This window comes from Haplochromis burtoni, unplaced genomic scaffold (genome assembly GCF_018398535.1).
Source record: "Haplochromis burtoni strain Fernald_Lab_line unplaced genomic scaffold, NCSU_Asbu1 Contig_47, whole genome shotgun sequence".
Classification (NCBI taxonomy): domain Eukaryota; kingdom Metazoa; phylum Chordata; class Actinopteri; order Cichliformes; family Cichlidae; genus Haplochromis; species Haplochromis burtoni.
Window position 1 is genome coordinate 611977 of NW_024582408.1, and position 18745 is coordinate 630721.

Here is an 18745-nt window from a genome sequence, read left to right on the forward strand (position 1 = left end):
AAACTGCACACTCTATAAATATGTAGGGAGTAAAAGTAAAACGTTTTCAGACAAAAATACTCAAGTAAAGTACAGATACCTGAAAATTCTACTTAAGTACAGTAACAAAGCATTTGTATCTGTAAACTTTGTTACTAGCAATGTGTCAGAAAAACAATTTGTTTCTATTTCTTTCATCAAATCTAAAAATCTGCAAAACGTGACAGAGGCTCTTAGATGTGAGGCTGCATTTGAGCCAGTGGTGTTAGAGATCTTATGAAACTGACAAGGAACCCAAACCCAAAAAAGACGGTCAGACCAAATATCAACTTTCAAATTAAATTTTGAAAACTTGCTTTCACTCACTATGAAACTGTGTTTGCTTATGTGCTGTATTTCCATGTATGTTTGCACATGTTTCAATAAATTGCTGCACACATACAAAGAAATAAGGGTGGCACAACACTTTTGTACAGAACTTTACATACTATACTTCTGTTCTATACCAACCAATATGAATTTTAAATTAAATTACATATTGGGGTCATCGGCTATTTTACTATAGGTCTACCTTCATTCATGGTAATCTTTCTCTTAACACTTCTTATTCAACTAGGTGGGTCTTAAAGTTGCTGTGAAGCCACACTTAAAGTATTTTCATACTTGCACCTCATGCCAAATACTAAAGTCAGTGGGCCAAACTTTCCCTCTCCCCGTCGCAAACCTTGTAATTAGGTAAAACATGTTTTTACAGCATATCTCTAAGTACTTTAAGTAGTGGTTAGTAGTATAGAAAAAGCTTGAGCAGACACACGCACTTAAATCACAGACTACAGGTATGTCTCCTGGAATGTCTTTGCCTGCTGAGCAAATACAGAAACCCATCTCTGTTATCAGATGCACAGAATGGTTTGTGACACACAGCGAATTTACACAAATAATCCCAGCCACGCTTCATTTAACATGTGAAGTAGATGCATGAAGTGTGCAAAGGGGGCATCATTTCTATATGTGCTCCTTAGACTGCTCAGGTAAAATGATGCAGTTTGTAATCCCAGTGTCTCTTTTCCTCTGTGTAACAAAGACGGACACACGCAGTCTCATAAACATCTAAACTAAAAGATCTAAATAATACTAAGCTATTTAGATGCCATACCAGTCTGTCTATATTGCACAGTCTGACAGTGAACACGACTGTTTTACTTTGTATACATCATTAATTTAATTCCTTTTTAATAGTTCAATATCCTTTAATTCAAAATTTAATGAAAAAAAAACAAAAACAAACGATCTCCATTAATGAGATCAATTGCATGACCCAATTTTGGACAAGTTTTAGCTGTTGAACAAATGTCACACATGGTACTTATGGCCAAAAAGCTCTTTGGTCTTGTCTGTTCAAACCACATTCACCATCATCAATCAATCAACTCAAAGTTTTGCATGTCTGGTATTTAGCACTCAGACAAGGAGGTTAGCCCAGTTTTATAGCTAGAGAAAGTCCTGACAGCGGACAGTATCCTTTTTAACTTCAAGAGAATCTTTCATCCTCAAATCTCAAGAGTACAGTGAACTATTTTCCTGCAGGTGTTTCCATGAAACCACCTGGTCGCTTTTTCCACTGTCAGCACCTACTACAAAAACACTTTATGCAAAGCTCTACACTATGAATAGAAAGATGGAAGTCTGGTGGTAAACAGACAATCCAGTAACCCAGACCTGAGGAATAATAATAATAATAAAAAAAAAAAGTATCTTTTGGTTTTGAAAAGGAAGTTTAAAAGTTCTCTGTCTCGCAGTAACAACAGTCCAAAAATATCCCGGTTCAACACAAAGCAGGTCTCTGCATGTCCAACAGCTCTTGTCAGGGGTTGGACGTGGAGACACACACACACACACACACACCTTCCTATAAAATAGGAAGCACATGGTGATATCCATCAACCTTTTTGTGGACTGACATTCACGCACACAGACAATCACAGGCATTTTGGAAATTATAACAGGAAGCTGCAGTCAGAGCAGCACAAGTTCATCCATCAAAGCAACGGGACGACATTTTTAAAAACACACAAACATGCGCGGGGGCGATCAGAACTTGTCCAAATAAACCAAACATTCATGTGCGCCCTTCTCCTTACGCAGCTTTGCATGTGAAAGGACATGCTTTGCATTTCAGACAAGGCCAACACCACTGTTTGCATCTCCACTCACGGCAGGTAGAGTAAAAATGACAGGCATTTGTTCTCTGTTGTTGTTATTAAGCACTTCACAGATGAGCACCTTTTGATGGAAAAGTGGTGGTAAAGCTTTTCATGTTTTTTAGTAAAAGGTTGACAATACTACCTATAATTTATGCTAAATTTAAAGATTTTAAGAGTGTGCACTTTGTATGTCTCTACAAAGAAGTTTAAATTAGAGCTGGATGTGCTGTTAGCAAAGCTCATTTCCTTTTCCTGTATGACAAGCAAGAAAGGTCATTCAGCTGTGCAGCTGAAGCCCACGTTGCCTGATTAAGACAAAGTCAGGTGATGATGGAAGCTGGAGGCCTTTTGTTGCTTATTTCACCAGTTTTCATCCGCTCACTGTTGTAGCAATCTTCATGCATACTATATACAGAAGCCATTGCTGCTTCGAGTTCGAGGGTAAAAATGATCTATAAACAACAGTGAAGAAAGTTATTGAAAGGTCAAACAGCTGACGGGTAAACTTTTTGCCTCATATTTTTCAACCTCTTCTCTTCACATCTTCCTTGGAATCCCCTTTGTCAACTCCTTCACGCCTCAGCTCCTACATGTGACCTCCCAGCAGGGAAGGTCACGACCCCCAACACAAAAACTCGCTGCCCTCTTCCTCGGCTTCAGCAGAGACTGGAAAAACAGCAGCCTATCACATCTCTCAACACTGACAATTTACCAGGAACAATTACAAAATACCAACAACAGTGGCCTTAAGCAGGGAATGGAGATTCAACAAGTCCTAAAATCGAACTGCTGTGAAATTGCATCTATACTTGAGGTTGTTTAAAATGAAACAAAAGGAGTGGAGATGAAAACAACAGTGGACAAAATAGGTCATTTCCTGTTTGTGTTTTTAATCAGCTGTGCTTCTGTATCGGTCTCCCAGAATGCATAGTAGCAGCTCTTCTCATCAAGAATACATCACATACGTGCCAAGGCTCCTATGGAAGCACAACTGAGTCCTTTCCGCCTGGAGCGCGTTTGAACTCCACATGCTATCTGGATCTGCTTCAGGCAGAACAGAGATAAAAGTGTTGGATTACAGTGGACATCAGGAAGGTATGAATATTATCCTTAAACGCAGCCATGTGTACGCACACAGTCGCCACACATTCAATCTTTCCTATAAACCATCATGCATATTTCGAGTGCACATCACCTGGACCTTAGTTTAAATGTGGGGTGATTTATGATCAACTTTGTGAGAAAGAAACTGGATACAGCGTGGGACCGAAGGCATTCTCTGGAGCCATCTGTCTGAAGGTACTTTGGTAAAAACATCACTCAGAGAGAAAGCTACTTGACAGGTGCAGCTCATCCTAAACTCAAAGATAAGATGAGCTACATAAGCCTACATATTTTACAGTCTGATTAGCATTTTCATCCTTCGGTCTACGCTAACATAGATCCCTATGGCGGCGTAATACGTAATCTTAGGGCCACAGTGTTATTAGACAAGCAGAAGACAGTAAATCAGCAGGACTAGATTACAGGATATGAGGTCCTGTCTTTCCTGGGTTTAACATTACACGGGGGGTGAAGGTGCTAAGGTCACTAAATCTCAGGTTACATTCTCACGAGATTTAGAATAGCACAGCACCTGCCGTCCTCCTCTGACTGTGACGAAAGAAGGCAACACGGGCGGCTTAACTGAATATTTCCACGTGACTCAATTTTGCTGTTATGATATTAATAAGGGATGTGCGTTTCTGTAAAAGATTATATCTGTGATCAAAATATCAGTTTTGCTGATACCTGATTTTTTTGTTTATCTTGCGCTCGTTTTCATTTGTGCCTGAGAAACAAACGAAACAAATGGGTAAATCGGGGATCGACCCACCGACCTTCCACTTGGTATACAACCCGCTCTATCACAGTCAAACATAGCAAGCTATGAACTTATTAGAAAAAACTGCAAGATTTGATAGCCACATTTTACAGTACAAAATTATTACAGGTAAATAAACTAACAGCATAAATGACTGATTCTCTGCAACGACGATTTAGTGTTACTTGGGTAAACACAACTGCTTTTCAGAGATGTGCAGATACCTGCTGCTTTCTTTGTAGACAAATACTAACGGGTGGCTGGTCCATCCCCTTCCCTCCCCCTCATACTGGAGGTGAGGGTACAGAACAACCCCAGGGAGACAAAGACCATTAATTCAAACGCGCAGGTGCCATCTTTAAGTCCTGTATCCATTTTTCAATAATGCATCCATGGGGGCAACGTGTTGCATCAGTAACATGTTGGTTTCCTGGCAGCTGGAACAAAACTAGCCACTTCCCTCATTTCCCTCAACCCGCACATAAGCAGCAGCGGTATCAAACCTTTCATCTAACCCTCAACAAGTGAGCAAACATCCCCAAAACCTAAACTATCCCTTTAATCCAGCATACAACAGCAGGAACAGTCGCAGTGATGACAACAGTGCCTTGTCAGTCAAAGCTGCAAAAGCTTAATATGTTATTTGTGGTGATGTTCTGCATTAATCATTATTTATAAAGATTAAAGTGATTCAGTGTGAAAGTCACCTGTGAGTGGCAAAAAGAGAGAAAAACACTGTGGTGAAATTTGACTTCCTTCAGCCATCTGCTGGCGTTTCATAAGAGCCTGGAGTGTGTCCAGAACTGTCAGCTCTTTCTTAGTACAGAGAGCATCAGTTTTTAGCAAAACCGATTCTTTGTAAGATGATTTTTTTTTTAAAGATCAAAGACCCAAACATTGTTAAAAGCAGAACTTCACCAGTCACATAGCTTACCACTAGCTACATGTCATTACATAACCGGTGTTATTGATTCATAGTCATTCTCATGCAACCTGTTCCGCCAGCAGTCTCTTCCTTATCTCCTATCAGCGTTCATCTGCCAGTAATTATCTTCCAGTCCTGCGATCTGACCTGCAGGCTGTTCACACGCACAGTAACTCCTCTGCGCAGCACACCTGTTTCTGAAATCACTCCGCTGATAACAGCGCGGGATCCGTGTTTCAACTTCACCTTAGGGCAATTCGTTAGACTCACGGGAAGGGATTGATGGGGGACCTGCTCGAAAAGTGCACCGAGGCAGTTTCCGCTCGCTGTTTTCTGTTGCGGGTGTCTTTGCAGAGGGCACATGAGCAAATCCTCGTCCTCCTGCAGCCACCGGAGACATGTCAACCTTGAATTGGAGCGCTGAAAACCCTCCTCGACACTTCATTAAATCGCAGCCACGCTGGCTCACCTGTTCACTTTGCCAGCGCCCTCGTTTACCTGGTCGTAAAATCTCAGTGACGTTACCTTTGCGTGGCGTCATTTTCCGGCTCACTTTATCAGCGTCGATACTCAACAGTTAAACTTTTTTGGACTTAATTAAAATAAATAATAAATAAAACGAGCTGTTTAGATGTAAAGGTGAAGAAATATATTTATAATTTTTTAAAAAAATATTTAAGATTTTTGTGAATTTTTTTTTTAATTAGTTATGTATTTGTTTGTGTAATTTTGTCTTTCTTATTCATATAACTCTACATCAATGAACATGTTCATTGCTTACCAACGTGATCGGATAATGTTTAAAGTCACAGCCCCCGTTTGACAGTTTCTGCTATGAAATAGGATTTACTGTTAGTAAGAAGGAAAACAGGCCATCTATGTAGGTTTCAACTTCCTAGAAGTCGCATTCGTTCTACTTCAGGAGAGGTCTCGGGTTTGACTTCTTGGGAAACAATCGTTTTATTTTTTTAATCTGCACGTCAAATATTATAGAGACCTACAGTTGCTCTATTTCATTAAAATGAAAATACTGTTGGCATTTTTCTGTAGTTGTACAGTCATTTGAAAAATAAAATTTTTTACACTCCTATCAAAAACTAGGCACTAAGATGCATGTGCAACTACCTTCAGCAACAATAATTTGAAGCAATAATTTTCTCTATGTATTTATCAGTCTCTGACATCGTTGTGCAGGGACAGTCTTTTTATGATGTTGCTTCAGTTCATTGAGGCTTTGTGGACGTTTGTTTATGCGCAGCTCACTTATAGGTTCCACCACAGCATTTCAATCAGGGTGAGGTCTGGATTTTGACTGTGTCATTGCAACACTTGGATTATTTTCTTTTTCAACCATTCTGCTGTAGATCTGCTGCTGTTTGGGATCACTGTTATGTTGCGTGATCCTTTTTTATCTAAGGTTTAGCATTCAGACAGATACATTCAGACTTTAATCTAGACTCCTTTGGTTTACAGAGGAGTTTGTAGTTGAGTCAATAATTGCAAGATGCCCAAGTCCTGTGGTTGTAAAACAGGCCCAAACCATCACCCCTCCTCCACTGTGATTGACAATGGATGTAAGGTGTTAATGGTGGCATGCTGCGCTTGGATTTCTCCAGTCACCGTGCTGTACATTATTTCTTCAGTCTTTCTCTAATTGTCCTTTTATTGGTCCTTTTAATGAAAAACATTAAGCAACCAGTAGTTTGACGACTTCAAAACACTTTATTTTAAATCTCTTATACATTATTTATAGTGACTGTCTTTGTATTTTGTACTGGGAAAACCAAAAATAACCTCTTACCTTCCCACTGTCTATATTGTTGGGCATAAAACAGAATGCGGGATAGGACATATCTCTAACAGCTCATATATAGTCATACTGAAGAACCCATATTGTTAGAGCTCCACAGCGTTGTGGTTATTTCTCACATTCCTGCCTTTCCTTACTGCTTACCTTGCTGACAGACAGACGGTAGTTTTACATCTGTAGCTTTTATGTGACTCACTGAACAATATTCTTTTGTCTGTACAGTTTTGATAATTCTTTTTTCATTTTGATTTATAGGTGTCATGCTCTCTGGTGAGTATTATCTTTGTCACTGGGGAGGTCATGGCCTGAATGATTATTCCACAGAGGACAGGCTTAGCCACTGAGCTTTTCTCTGTGATATCAGCTTTCTCAGAATAAGATGACTTCATTGTCAACTGAAACTGCTGAAGTCCTGAGAGTGAGGAGGATTTTCCCTCAGGTAAAAGCTGACAAACAATGCCAAAGCTGTCTATTTACATTGCTGTCCTTCTAGTATGTCAGTGTCTAGTTTTCAGTGGAAGAAAATATAGCTTGTTAATTGCTGTTTTTCCCTGTACATGAAGAGACATGCCTGATCATTTTTAGCGTGGAAATCCCTTAGTCCGTGGAAACAGACATGCACCTAGCTATAGGGCAGATTGAGAACAATTCCTACTATGCTGATGGTGACAGATAAAATCTGTTCCTTTGGTTTCATTTTGAAAGTATACACGCACTGATGCTGCTCAGCTTTTGATTTGACAACATGATTTTATCATTTTCAGAGTGAACGCCACTTTTAAGCACCGAAATATTAAAACAGCATCTGATAAAAATGTGTTTAATCTCGTTTCACATTACAGGCTTCAAAGCGACTGATGTGTTATGTGACATTCTGTGACACGAGAAAATTATGTGCTGTTCAAAACAGAAATTTATCTCAGATGACTCTAGGACACTCAAAACGACTTCCTGACGACCTGATAAAGATTTCCTGCATTTAACATTGTTTATGCGTTTTAATTATGTGCATACATACAGATGTTGTTTTATTTTCGCTGTCCGGCCATCTATTTTTACCAGTTGTCTTTTAAACATTTTTTCTTTCACTATTTTACATCATTCCTCACGCAAATGTTTTTTAACATTGCAGCTGTAACCATTAAATCTTAAAAAGTTAAATTAGAGAGAAAGGTTCTGGTAATGCATTGGCCTGAATACCATATAATTATAAAACAGAAAGATTTTGTTTATTCACAGAAAAATGTCATTTTTTCTCACTGTGGATCCATTTGAACAAACAAACAGAAACAGGAACTTTTCTGTCATTTAATTGTTTATTTATAACTTAATTACTTTGTTGCAGTATGAGTGGTGTTAGGGTGGGGTGGGGTGTCTTTATCAGTAGGAAAAGCTGTAAAATGTAAATACAGTTAAAAGTCCTAATTGGAGTCTTCATCAGGCCAATTCTGGTCTTGTTGCCACTGATGAGCTGTGCTGTACTCACTGGTGATACTATGATGCTATCTGATATGAGGAGTTTGTCACAAGGCAGGATGCAGGGTACACCCTGGAGAGCTTTCTTGACAAAAGCCTGTTGCTTTTGTCAAGAATCTGGAGTACACAGAGAGAACCCACGCAGGCACAGAGTGAACAAACAAGCTCCATACACAAAGGCCTTGGCCAGTCACTGGATTTGAACCCAGGACCTGCTGCCCGAGGCCCTTCTGCATTGAGTTTGCATGGTCTCCTTGTACCTGTGGTACTAGCAGAGCCTTCTGCAGCTCAACGTGGCAAAAGACCAAGGAACTGATTGTGGACTTTTTAGGAGGACCAGGAAAACCTTCACCCCCGTTTCAATCCAGAGGGGTCAATGTGGACGTTGTAGAGGACTATAAATACCTTGCAGTACACATAGACAATAAACTGAACTGGGCTAAAAACACCACTGCACTCTACACGAAGGGCCAGAGTCGACTCTATTTTCTGAGGTGGCTGAAGTCTTTCAACATCTGTTGGACAATGCTCAGGATTTTTTGCGAGTCTGTTGTGGCCAGTGCTAGCCTCTATGCTGTTCCATGCTGGAGCATCAGGTTGACGGTCCCAGATGCCAACAGACTGAATAAACTGATCCGCAAGGCCAGTAATGTTGTGGGGATGGAGCTGGACTCCCTTAGGGTGGTGTATGAGAGGCGGATGTTGTCCAAGATAAGGACAATGTTGGATAATACCTCCGCCCACTCCATGACGTGCTGGCCAGTCACAGGAGCACGCTCAGTGAGGCCATCTCCCTGTAAAACTCCTGCATTTAATACACTGTAAACACTGCAATAGTTACACCCTTTTGCACATACTCTACAGTAAAATAACAGATGACAAAGTTCACAGGTTAGAGTCAAATATATCACCTCTCTAATATTCTCACCTTGTATAGATTAGTGCCATTTCTTAAATTTGTAAAGTTTGCAATATATTGTATTATTTAACCCACATAATAATTTACATAATTTCCTTAGGGATTATTAAAGTATTCTGATTCTGATTGTCCTTGAAACAGAATTGCGATATGTGTACACACAAGTCATGGGAGGCATCATTTTCAGAGTGCCGGTCCCTGTATTAGTGAGTGAATTGCATAATAGTCCAGTGAAATGGTTAATTGAATGCTTATCTGTGGCAGACTGTGGAGGAGACATGGGCAAGAGTGCTGTTGATCTGAGTCACGCAATAGGAGATAAATGGTGTCTGGTGTTTGTAGTGTCAAAGGGCAGTGTGACAGATGAGATGCCAAAAATAGACTAGGTGTGTTTGCGCTCATATAGACAAAGGCAATAAATGAAGGCAAGATGAGGGCAGCCATAACAAACGTCATTATAGACCTGACTGAGATGTCATCATCCCATTTAGGATTAGAGAGCATATACAAACAATGTACGTTTGGAATATCTTTTCATTAAGCCTTGCAGACACAACACTACAGAAAAATGCATTTCAGGATCAAACGCTCAAAGCCGATAGTTTTAATCTTAGCCCTTCCTGTTTGACTAATACGGATATTTTCAGTGTAAAACACTTTGGCATGAGTTTCACAATTCCCAGACACTTTTTTTCCCGAGGGCAGAACTGTATACAGTGTTTTTTCCCCTCATATGTGTACACACAAGTCATGGGAGGCACACACAAGGGAAAGCTTATCTCCACCATCAGCTGAGAAATACTGGGCGACCCGCTCTGCTGCTTTCAGTCCAGAGCAATGACTGTGAGACAGAAAGTGAGAGAGAGAGCGCCTTTGTGTTATCAGACGCTGGGACAGAAAAAGCTGTCGAGTGTGCCAGGATTAATGGACATTAGCACATGAAGCCATGAAGAAAGCAGGAAACGCCACAGGAAATGCCTCAGAGGGTGTGTAATGCCAACTCTGATCACTGTCCGTGTGGTACCCGCATTATGTATGCTGATGCAGTGGGAAAATACTGGTGGCTTTTGTACTTACAGTAGCACATGAGTGAGAGTGCTAATTATGTTAAAAAAAAACCCTCTGAGATGCTTTAGAAAGAAAGTGATTGCAATAAGAAAAATAGTATCACAATGAGTGCCAGAGTAACAATAACGTAATTAACTGTGAGGATGAATCAGATGGATTGGTTACTTTTTTATTAATGAATGGCAGTTTTGAAAATTAGATTCTGCATGTCTGTTACCAGTTTGAAGTTCAATTTAAAACTGAGGAACTTCCTTAAATTATAAATAAAATATCCTCATGTAAGAAAATGTAACTATCTACATTTTACACTAAGTAATAAAAAACAAAAATACTTTACTGTGTAAAACTCGACCCCTGGTTTATTTATCTGTTGCTGTGTGAAAATGGGAAATTTGGCCAGAGCGAGCATGACATCTCTTAGGCAAGCTTTCTTGTTATTTCTTGTCTTCAGGAATAGTTCTCAAGGTTTGAAGGACATTGAAAAGCTCTTTGAATATTGGCTGCCTCTTGTTCTGTTCTCTGTCAAGATGATCCCACACTGCTTCATTTAATGATGAGGTCTGGGATCTGGGGAGGCCAGTCCATGACTACTGATGTTCCATTGTGTCTTTTCTATCCAGGTGTGCTTTTCATGCACTGGCAGTGTTTTTGTACAGTGGCGCCCAGAGACAAAGCACGTACAAACTCCAAAACACAACGGAAGTGCTTCAGGACGCTAGGGTCAGTGTTGAGCTTTTGTTACCTATAGTGGCTACACAATTAATTATTTGAATATATATGAGTGTGGTTGTTCTATCCTTGCAGGTGTTTTCCACCAGTGTTTGCAACAAACTTGCTGTTTATGTTGCAAATCGAGCTCAACACTGATCCTAGCGTCCTGGAGCACTTCCGTTGTGTTTTGGAATTTGTACGTGCTTCGGAGTTTGTACGTGTTTTGGAGTTTGTGCGTGCTTCGGAGTTTGTACGTGTTTTGGAGTTTGTACTTGCTTTGTCTCTAGCGGGCCACTATATCTTCTCTTTGATGCCCTTTCTTAAGAATGGCTTCTTGACACTGAGACTATTTCTGATGAGGCTTCAGTGAATAGTATCAACTGATGGGTCAGATGCATCTTTCAGCTCCTGTGTCATGTCTTTGCTGGATTTTCCACCTTATTTCTTAAGGACATGACTGTCAGAAAATTTTCATTCGTTATAGAAAAACTTGGTTGTTGTTTTAATTTTGCTTATCTGTCCTCCGCACAGTTTCCTCAATCTTTTAAGGACAGAATACACACAATGCCACTAGATGTAAATTTTTCAGCTAACATGTTTCACTAATAATTCTAGCTCCTTGGAAGCAAAATACAAAGAAATGAGGGGCGTCAAGACTTTTGCATAGTACCATATCACTAATTATACACCTATTATATTTTGACTTGTCTCCAGAGCAGTTTTTGTATTTTTGTTCAAGTCAAAGTCCCACCTGTAAGACAAACAGAATTTCCATGCACTTTGGCTGTTCACTTTTTATTTAGATGATTTTTGTATGTTTCTATGACATATGAAGAACAATCTAAATAATTTCAAAAACTTTTATTGCCAAATAAATAAAACCCAAACTTTTGGCCGCAACTGTAGAAAAGATAAAAGATGAGAGGAATATATCTGTACAGTAGGCATTTTTATTTAAGCTGATTATATTTTTCCCTTGACTTAAAGGTTCATCATCAGGAGGTAAACAGGAAGCCAGATCAGACGAAAAAGTATGAATAATGCATAAAAGAAGTCATTAAAAACTAAGTTGATTTAAATGGATTTCTCTGGGATTTGAGGTGGGTTGAGCTGTGCAAAAGCTGCTAATCAGTGGCTGAACCCAACCATGTCAACAGTGAAAAAAGAGAATGAACAAGCTGCTATCTAATCTAAATAACTGCAGTAGGTCTGTCATCACCATCTTTGACCTCATCGAAATCCCAGGAAATACTCTGAGTTTACAGTTTTACCATTCTGCTGAATTCACCGATTAACGATGAAACAGCAAAACTCTTTTCTTTCTGTTAAACCAACCGTGAAAGGCTGGATGTAGAAGCGGGTGGCGCTGAGGTCCCAGCATAAACCGCATCTCACATTATAAAGGCTGTAGTTATGATACCAGGATGTTGATGAGATAATTTCCAGAACATGTTTTTATGAAATGTCTGTGACCAGTTTGTCCTTCCGTACCAGCCAGAAGTTTCCATCTCATATATAACCGGAGATGTGTTGCCCACACTTGTTCTGTGACCAATGGAGAATGATTGCAGAAATGATTCCTGACTTGTGCTGTTACGTAAAAACCATCAGCGTGAGAGGAGCAAAGACACACCTGCAGCCCCGCAATCCATTAGTGTCTGACATTCAAGAGAGAACTTTTCTGCAGACTGCTGTTGATTCATGGGAAGAAAATGAATCACTCTTTGTCGCCTCTCTTTTCTTCTTCTTTATTTTTATTTATTATTCCTGCGTGGGCTCTCTCCACATACTCCAGCTTTCTCCCATAGTTCAAACACATACACGTTAGGTTAATGAGTGATTTTAAAGTGGCTCTGGGTATGACGCAGATTATAGTGTATAGAAATAATGCACTGTGCTATATGGATATATGTAAAAACAAAAAACCCAATGCACGGTAAAAAAAACAAAAAAACACTTGAGGTGCTTAGTGAGATTTATTGCACTATATTAATGCCAGTATATGTACATTTACCTTCTCACAAATTGTCCAAAGTTGCACACAGGGGTTAATGGGTAAAGATAGTGACAATTTGTGAAAAGCAAAACAACCCCCCTCCAAAAAAATGCATTTTAAATGTGGGAGTGCAGGTAGATTAACAATTACAGAAACATAAAACATCATTTTGTTAATTACCAGTATTATAAATTAGAGGAGCGGTAGCATTAGCCTTACATTGGGTGGTGGCTTAAAAAATGTTTTAAGCACTGTATGTGACTGAAGACCAAATTACAAAGACTTCTTTATTTCCCCTTCCTTTCTATGCTTACCTCTCACATCCCTTATCTGTTATATCCCTTATATTTGTTTAGTTAACATTGGCTTCCCTTGCTCGTTGTCTGGGGTCAAACAAAAACTGCTACTAACAATTGCAAATTTAATCCTCGGAGTTCCTTTCGGTGTTCTTCGGAGGGGATTTTGAACGTCTCTCTTTAATCCATTCATGAATCAGTAAATGTTGTCAACAGCCAGAAGTCAGTGCAGCATGTTTTAAACAATAAAAAACCACATAAATCTGGATTTTAATAACACAAATGGGCTGGCCAAGTATAAAGGTGAGGTTTCCAAAGTTATCGAGCTGTCAGCATAGCCGATCTTTAAATAAGGTTCCACTTTGCTTTGAAACAAACAGAAGATTTGAGTTAAGTTTTTCATTGTGATCGGTCTGCAGGACAAAAACCTTTGATCTCTGATATCAGCCATAGCTCTTTTTAAAAAGCTGCTCATTTAGCAGCAGATGTGGACATTTTAGCCAAGTGCCTCTTTTTTTTTTCTCTACATGAACTTGACAAGTTCACTTTAATCAGAAACTGAGACTCCGTCTACCTGTACTGAACTCTTTCAGTGTGACAACCCCATATAACTTGCTACTCAATTTCCCAGAAACCCGATCTACTACGAATACGTACAAACATACATTCCTCCTAATCTTGCTCCATCTTTCTTTCTCCACTGTCTCTTGCATTTTAGTTGCCTTACATATCACATATCGGGCAGAGGAGAGCAACTCTATCCGCCCATTTAACTTCATCGCAGACACTCTGGCTGTCACAATCCTCTTGGCTGTTGGAAAAAAAAAAAAAGGTGGAAGATGGGGAGGCCGTTGGAAAAGGGAGCCTGTTTTCTTCATCAGCCTTAACCTTGAGAAAGAGATTAGGGGAAGTCTAGGTCATCAAATCTCAAGAGCTTCTGGTTCACCTCAGACAAACTTTGCTTTTGTCTGCCAGAAAGGGAGCAGTGTTTAAAGCCTCAAACAAGGACCATTATTATCACAATCTGAAACTTTTCCATCTAAGATTTACTGGCAGACGGAAGTGCTTTTTGGATTTGCCTTCTTTATACAAACTTGTGAGTTGCAAATGCTATAACATGCCCGCACAGCTAAATGAAAAAGCCACAAACTGTAACGAATTCAAGAACTGAAATACTGATAAGTTAAAAAAAAAAATTCCCCTTCCCCACAATTTCCTTACTTAGGTCTACTGGTGTTTAGCCATGTTGACATACTTTTATTTGTACAACTTTTTGAAACATCTTTAAGATATGTGCTATCATCTGAATGCAATAAATCCATTCAAATATGCAATTCAGGGTTGTGGAGGGAATTAACCATATCCCAGCTGTCATCAGGCAGAAGGTGGAGCACACCCTGAACATATCACAAGTCTACTGCAGGACTAACACAGAACAAAAGATAACCATTCATACCTATTTTAAAATCATAGGTTAATTTAACATTCATGTCTTTGGACTCCAGGACAAAGACAGAGTACACAGTGAGAACATCTAAACTGCACTCAGAACAGACCATGCCTGGATTTTTTTTAACCCAGGACCTTCACACTGTGAGGTGATGGTGCCAAACACCACATCGCCTAATGTCCCTAATGTCATCGTCTTCAAAAACATTGATATTAAGTATTCTACCATTTTCCTCAACTCCATTTCATGCAAAATATACTGACTGTAGTAAGAAGCGCATCTGTGATAAACTCCAAGTTGTTTTTGGACATTATTGACAACATAATTGGTGATTTTACACTTATGGAAATGATGTATTATGGAATGGGTGTCCTTCTGAATATCCACACACTCAACATCAGCAAATATATTTTGACTTAAATCAACAGCAAGCTTTTCCTGGAAGTTTTCCAACGCTTGGCAGAGGTGTGTTGGTGGCCAGGGAAGGAACGTGTCCTCCGGTTGTTGCAAGTGGCTGCCATCAGTCTCTCCAGAAGACCATCACAGCAACTTTCATGGGGCAAATGGGGCTGGAGGACCAGTCCTCTGCCTAAACCAGGTGGCTGCAGCCTGGCCCCACACTTTGAAAGGCTGGATTGCTAAAAATGGTAGTGCTAGAGAAATTTGTGGGGGGGGGGGGGGGGGGGCAGCTACCGGCCAGGACAGTGAAGTGAGTCTGCTATCACTAGCCGGTGAACCTCGAAACTGCCATCACCCTGGCCAAAGACCAGCTGGCGACCTGTCCGGGTCAGTCATGGATATTCACAAATACCCCATAGTACTGGTGGAAATGAAAGATCGGGGGGAAATGCATAGAGTAACGGCTGCGGTTAGCTGCGGCTAGCATACCCCTTAAATCTCAAAACTGATTGGTTGGGGTTTAGTAGCTCAATAGGGCAGTATGCAGGGCTGCACACACAGCCAATAGGGACATGTGGCGTTTGAGCCGCGTTCAGCTTGCCGGTTCCAGCAATTCGCTACACAGAAGATAATGGCACTATGCAATTCGCCCTTTGATCAAATGATGAGAGCTGATAGTCAAATAGTGCGCCCTGACATTTCCACATTTTGTAATGACAGACCATGTTGAGCGTGTCGTGACACTTGTACAATGGAAGAACACATCTACTTGTTGGTTGCAGAAGAGCCACTGAGAAATGATTTTTTTAGGTGGCTCGTTACAACTCGATGGCTGGTCACCTGGAATAAGATAAGACTCTGGACCCAAAAATTGACCGATTTTACTGGCCAAGAATCTGTTTGGATGTGCGCTGATGTTGTGTGTCCAGTGGTGTCAGCTGGTGAACCAGCTGGCCATTCCAAAGGTGCCTTTATGCCCTTACTGCCCTTAATGGAGGTACCACTTGAGCACATTGGCATGGACCTCATCTGACCATTTTACCGACGAGAAAAAGTAAATCTTTCGTTCAGCTGTTGTTAACTGATCTTGACTTTGTTAATTAAACGTTGTAAACCTGCTTTCAGTGTGTCCTGTACATGAGTTCTTTCAGTAAACCACAGCACGGTGTGTTTTTTGAGCTGATGAAGTTCAGCCAAAACAAGAAACATGCAGCAGGAGACAATAACTTGTTAAAATGTTTGTGGCGAGAATAAGGCACGGCGGGACCACGGAGTATCATTCGGAGCCATCTTTATTTACATCTCACCACAACAATCCCCAAACCCCCGAGTCCCCGTGTTTTTAACTAGGCGGGCGTGATTAAGGATGCCGTGCAGGTGCGTCCGCCCTCCCTGCACGGCACCGCAGACCACGCCCCACCACAATGTTATAAAAGGTACAATTAAAGATTTTCATGGATTTTTCAAGGATAAATGTCTAATTTGATCAAAAGTTCTATATGCCATTTCTGGAGAGAGTGCAGTGGAAATGTTGTCACTTTTGGACTTTGCTACTTGCAGCTAAACATTTGCAGCTAAATAATGTATAATGTAAGCAGAAACTGCAACTGAATGAGGGAATATTTGTCTAAAAACTTAAACTGAACTAGAAGGGTACCAGTGCTCCAGCTTACCATCTTTACCTGAGTAAATCTGTTTGTTGAACAATCTAAATGGTTGATTCAGAAACTTCTGTGACATCAACTTAACTGAGACTCATTACAAATTTCACAAAACACAGTTGAATACTTAGTTAATTAGTTTTTATTAGTTATTTTTGTTTTTGTTGTTACATTAATTTTAATTTAAAAAAAATCAATTAATTAATAATATCTTTATTTTATTTTATTATTAATTTGTTTATTTTTTTGTTGTTCCCAGAGAGCAAGCCAAACACCGGTCCTGACTATCTCTAGTAGTGGTGCACTACTAGTGAATGACCGGTGAATGTGGGGCGACGGTGGCAAGAAAAAACTCCCTCCTGGAGGAAGAAATCTTGGGAGGAACCAGGCTCTCTGGGAGGACCCTTCCTCCTAAGGGCAATACTTACCAGCGGTCTGAGACGACGGTTGTTCCTTCTCAGCACGATGATGGCTCTAACTTGCTTCCACACCCTGTTTTAGAATGAAGAGAAAAATGATTAACAAGGTAATAGGACATTTCAAAATTCTCTCAGCTGCTGTGTCTTCTTACGTTTCTCTTGTAAAACAGGATGTAGGCAGACTGCTGCTGTTCCTCAAAAACTGCCGATCAAGTTGTGTGGAGCACCCGTGCATCATTATAGGTGAGCCAATGATCTGATGTAGACTGTGGGCTCTCCTCAGGATGCACAGAATGACAGATGTAGTGTCCTGAGATCACATTAAGACAAATGAATCCAACTTCTAAAAGTCAACTGATTCAAGCAAACAGTGGTTTGGACTTAGTGCTTCTTAAAACATCAAAAGCTTTTGTGTGTGAGTCCTTCACTCAAAAGTAGCATTTTCTGTTTGTAACAAGTCAGTTGTTTTACCTGATTCTGTGCCTCCATAGTGACTAATGATGCTTATGAGTTCATAACGGCCATCACCCTGAGAAGGAACAAATCCAAAGATCAGTTTCATAAAGTCTGACATCAGTGCGATAATTAAGCTGATTCTCTGAGATGTTCTGCAGTCTGTTTTTACCTGTTTGGATGACACCACCAAGTCCCTCTGCAGCCTGACGGGGTCATTCACCTTCTGAAGCTTGTGGGTTTTTGTAAAGCCAAACCTCTTCAGGTGAAAGATGAGAACTCTGGCAGAAAAGAAAAAAAACCCAAGGTACAAAATAAGAAGAATGAGTGTCAAACACAAACCGAAGATGGGGCAAAATGACTGCTCAAGGGCATAATGTTGTATTGATGTATAGCAACTTGAAATGCTCCCACAAATGGCACTACACATGTAAAAAAATATATATAAGCTCTGGCGGACTTGGTTCTATAGTAGGTCTTAAAGGGTTAAATAAATATCGTCAAATAATCGTGATCTCAATTTCAGTGAAAATAATCGTGATTATCATTTTTGCCATAATCGAGCAGCCCTATTAGGCGCGTTTTTAAGTAATAATCTCTTGATTCATGACAGTTCCTGATGTTCATGAGCCTTCTGTAAAAAGGAAAGGATAAACAGACATTTCTGGTGTTAGATATCTTTGTTCTTCAGGTTTTGAAGAAAGTAGAAGGTTGACGTAGCGCACCTTAAGAGCCGAGCTTCTGAGACTGGCTCTCCACAAAGTCTCCTGACGGCTGACGTCTCTAATGAACTCGTCAGTGTTGAGCAGGCTCTGCAGGCAGGAGTTCATGTAGCAGGTGTTTGCAGTGTTTGGAAACCTGCCACACATACACAAAGTTTACAGTATCAGTGTAAAATAGTTCATTTTCTCCATTTTGACAAAGTGAGCTTTGGTCCTCGTGCACTACGTGTACTCACCCGAAGTGGTCCACAGTCTGAATTTTATTTTCCGTTATTTTTCCATCGTTCAAATGTTTCGCTACACTATTGCAAAAAGGTAAAAACACGAACACACAATTAGGAAAGATGTCAAGACGCTAAGCAGTGTATGTGCATGTATGCATGAGCTTTGAAG

General features: G+C 40.1%; 2 protein-coding genes across 4 annotated transcripts in view; both read right to left on the bottom strand.

The window, feature by feature from the left end:
• Positions 1 to 5478, bottom strand: part of LOC102307612 (pleckstrin homology domain-containing family G member 1) — a 60198-nt gene extending 54720 nt beyond the window's left edge. For both annotated transcript variants that reach the window (XM_005921626.2, XM_005921627.2), the window contains exon 1: positions 5243 to 5478. In XM_005921626.2, coding sequence (XP_005921688.1) covers positions 5243 to 5417 — 175 coding nt within the window. In that variant the 5' untranslated portion in view covers positions 5418 to 5478. The remainder of the gene's footprint in view (positions 1 to 5242) is intronic.
• Positions 5479 to 15384: 9906 nt separating this feature from the next.
• Positions 15385 to 18745, bottom strand: part of LOC121814435 (ubiquitin hydrolase B-like) — a 3726-nt gene continuing 365 nt past the window's right edge. The window contains exons 3-6 of one of the 2 annotated variants that reach the window (XM_042220343.1): positions 17803 to 17911; positions 17649 to 17706; positions 17330 to 17487; positions 15385 to 17236 (exon numbers count right to left, since the gene is read on the bottom strand). In XM_042220343.1, coding sequence (XP_042076277.1) covers positions 17387 to 17487; positions 17649 to 17706; positions 17803 to 17911 — 268 coding nt within the window. In that variant the 3' untranslated portion in view covers positions 15385 to 17236; positions 17330 to 17386. Of the gene's footprint in view, positions 17251 to 17329; positions 17488 to 17648; positions 17707 to 17802; positions 17912 to 18745 lie in introns of both variants that reach the window. The other variant, XM_042220342.1, reaches the window with a different exon arrangement.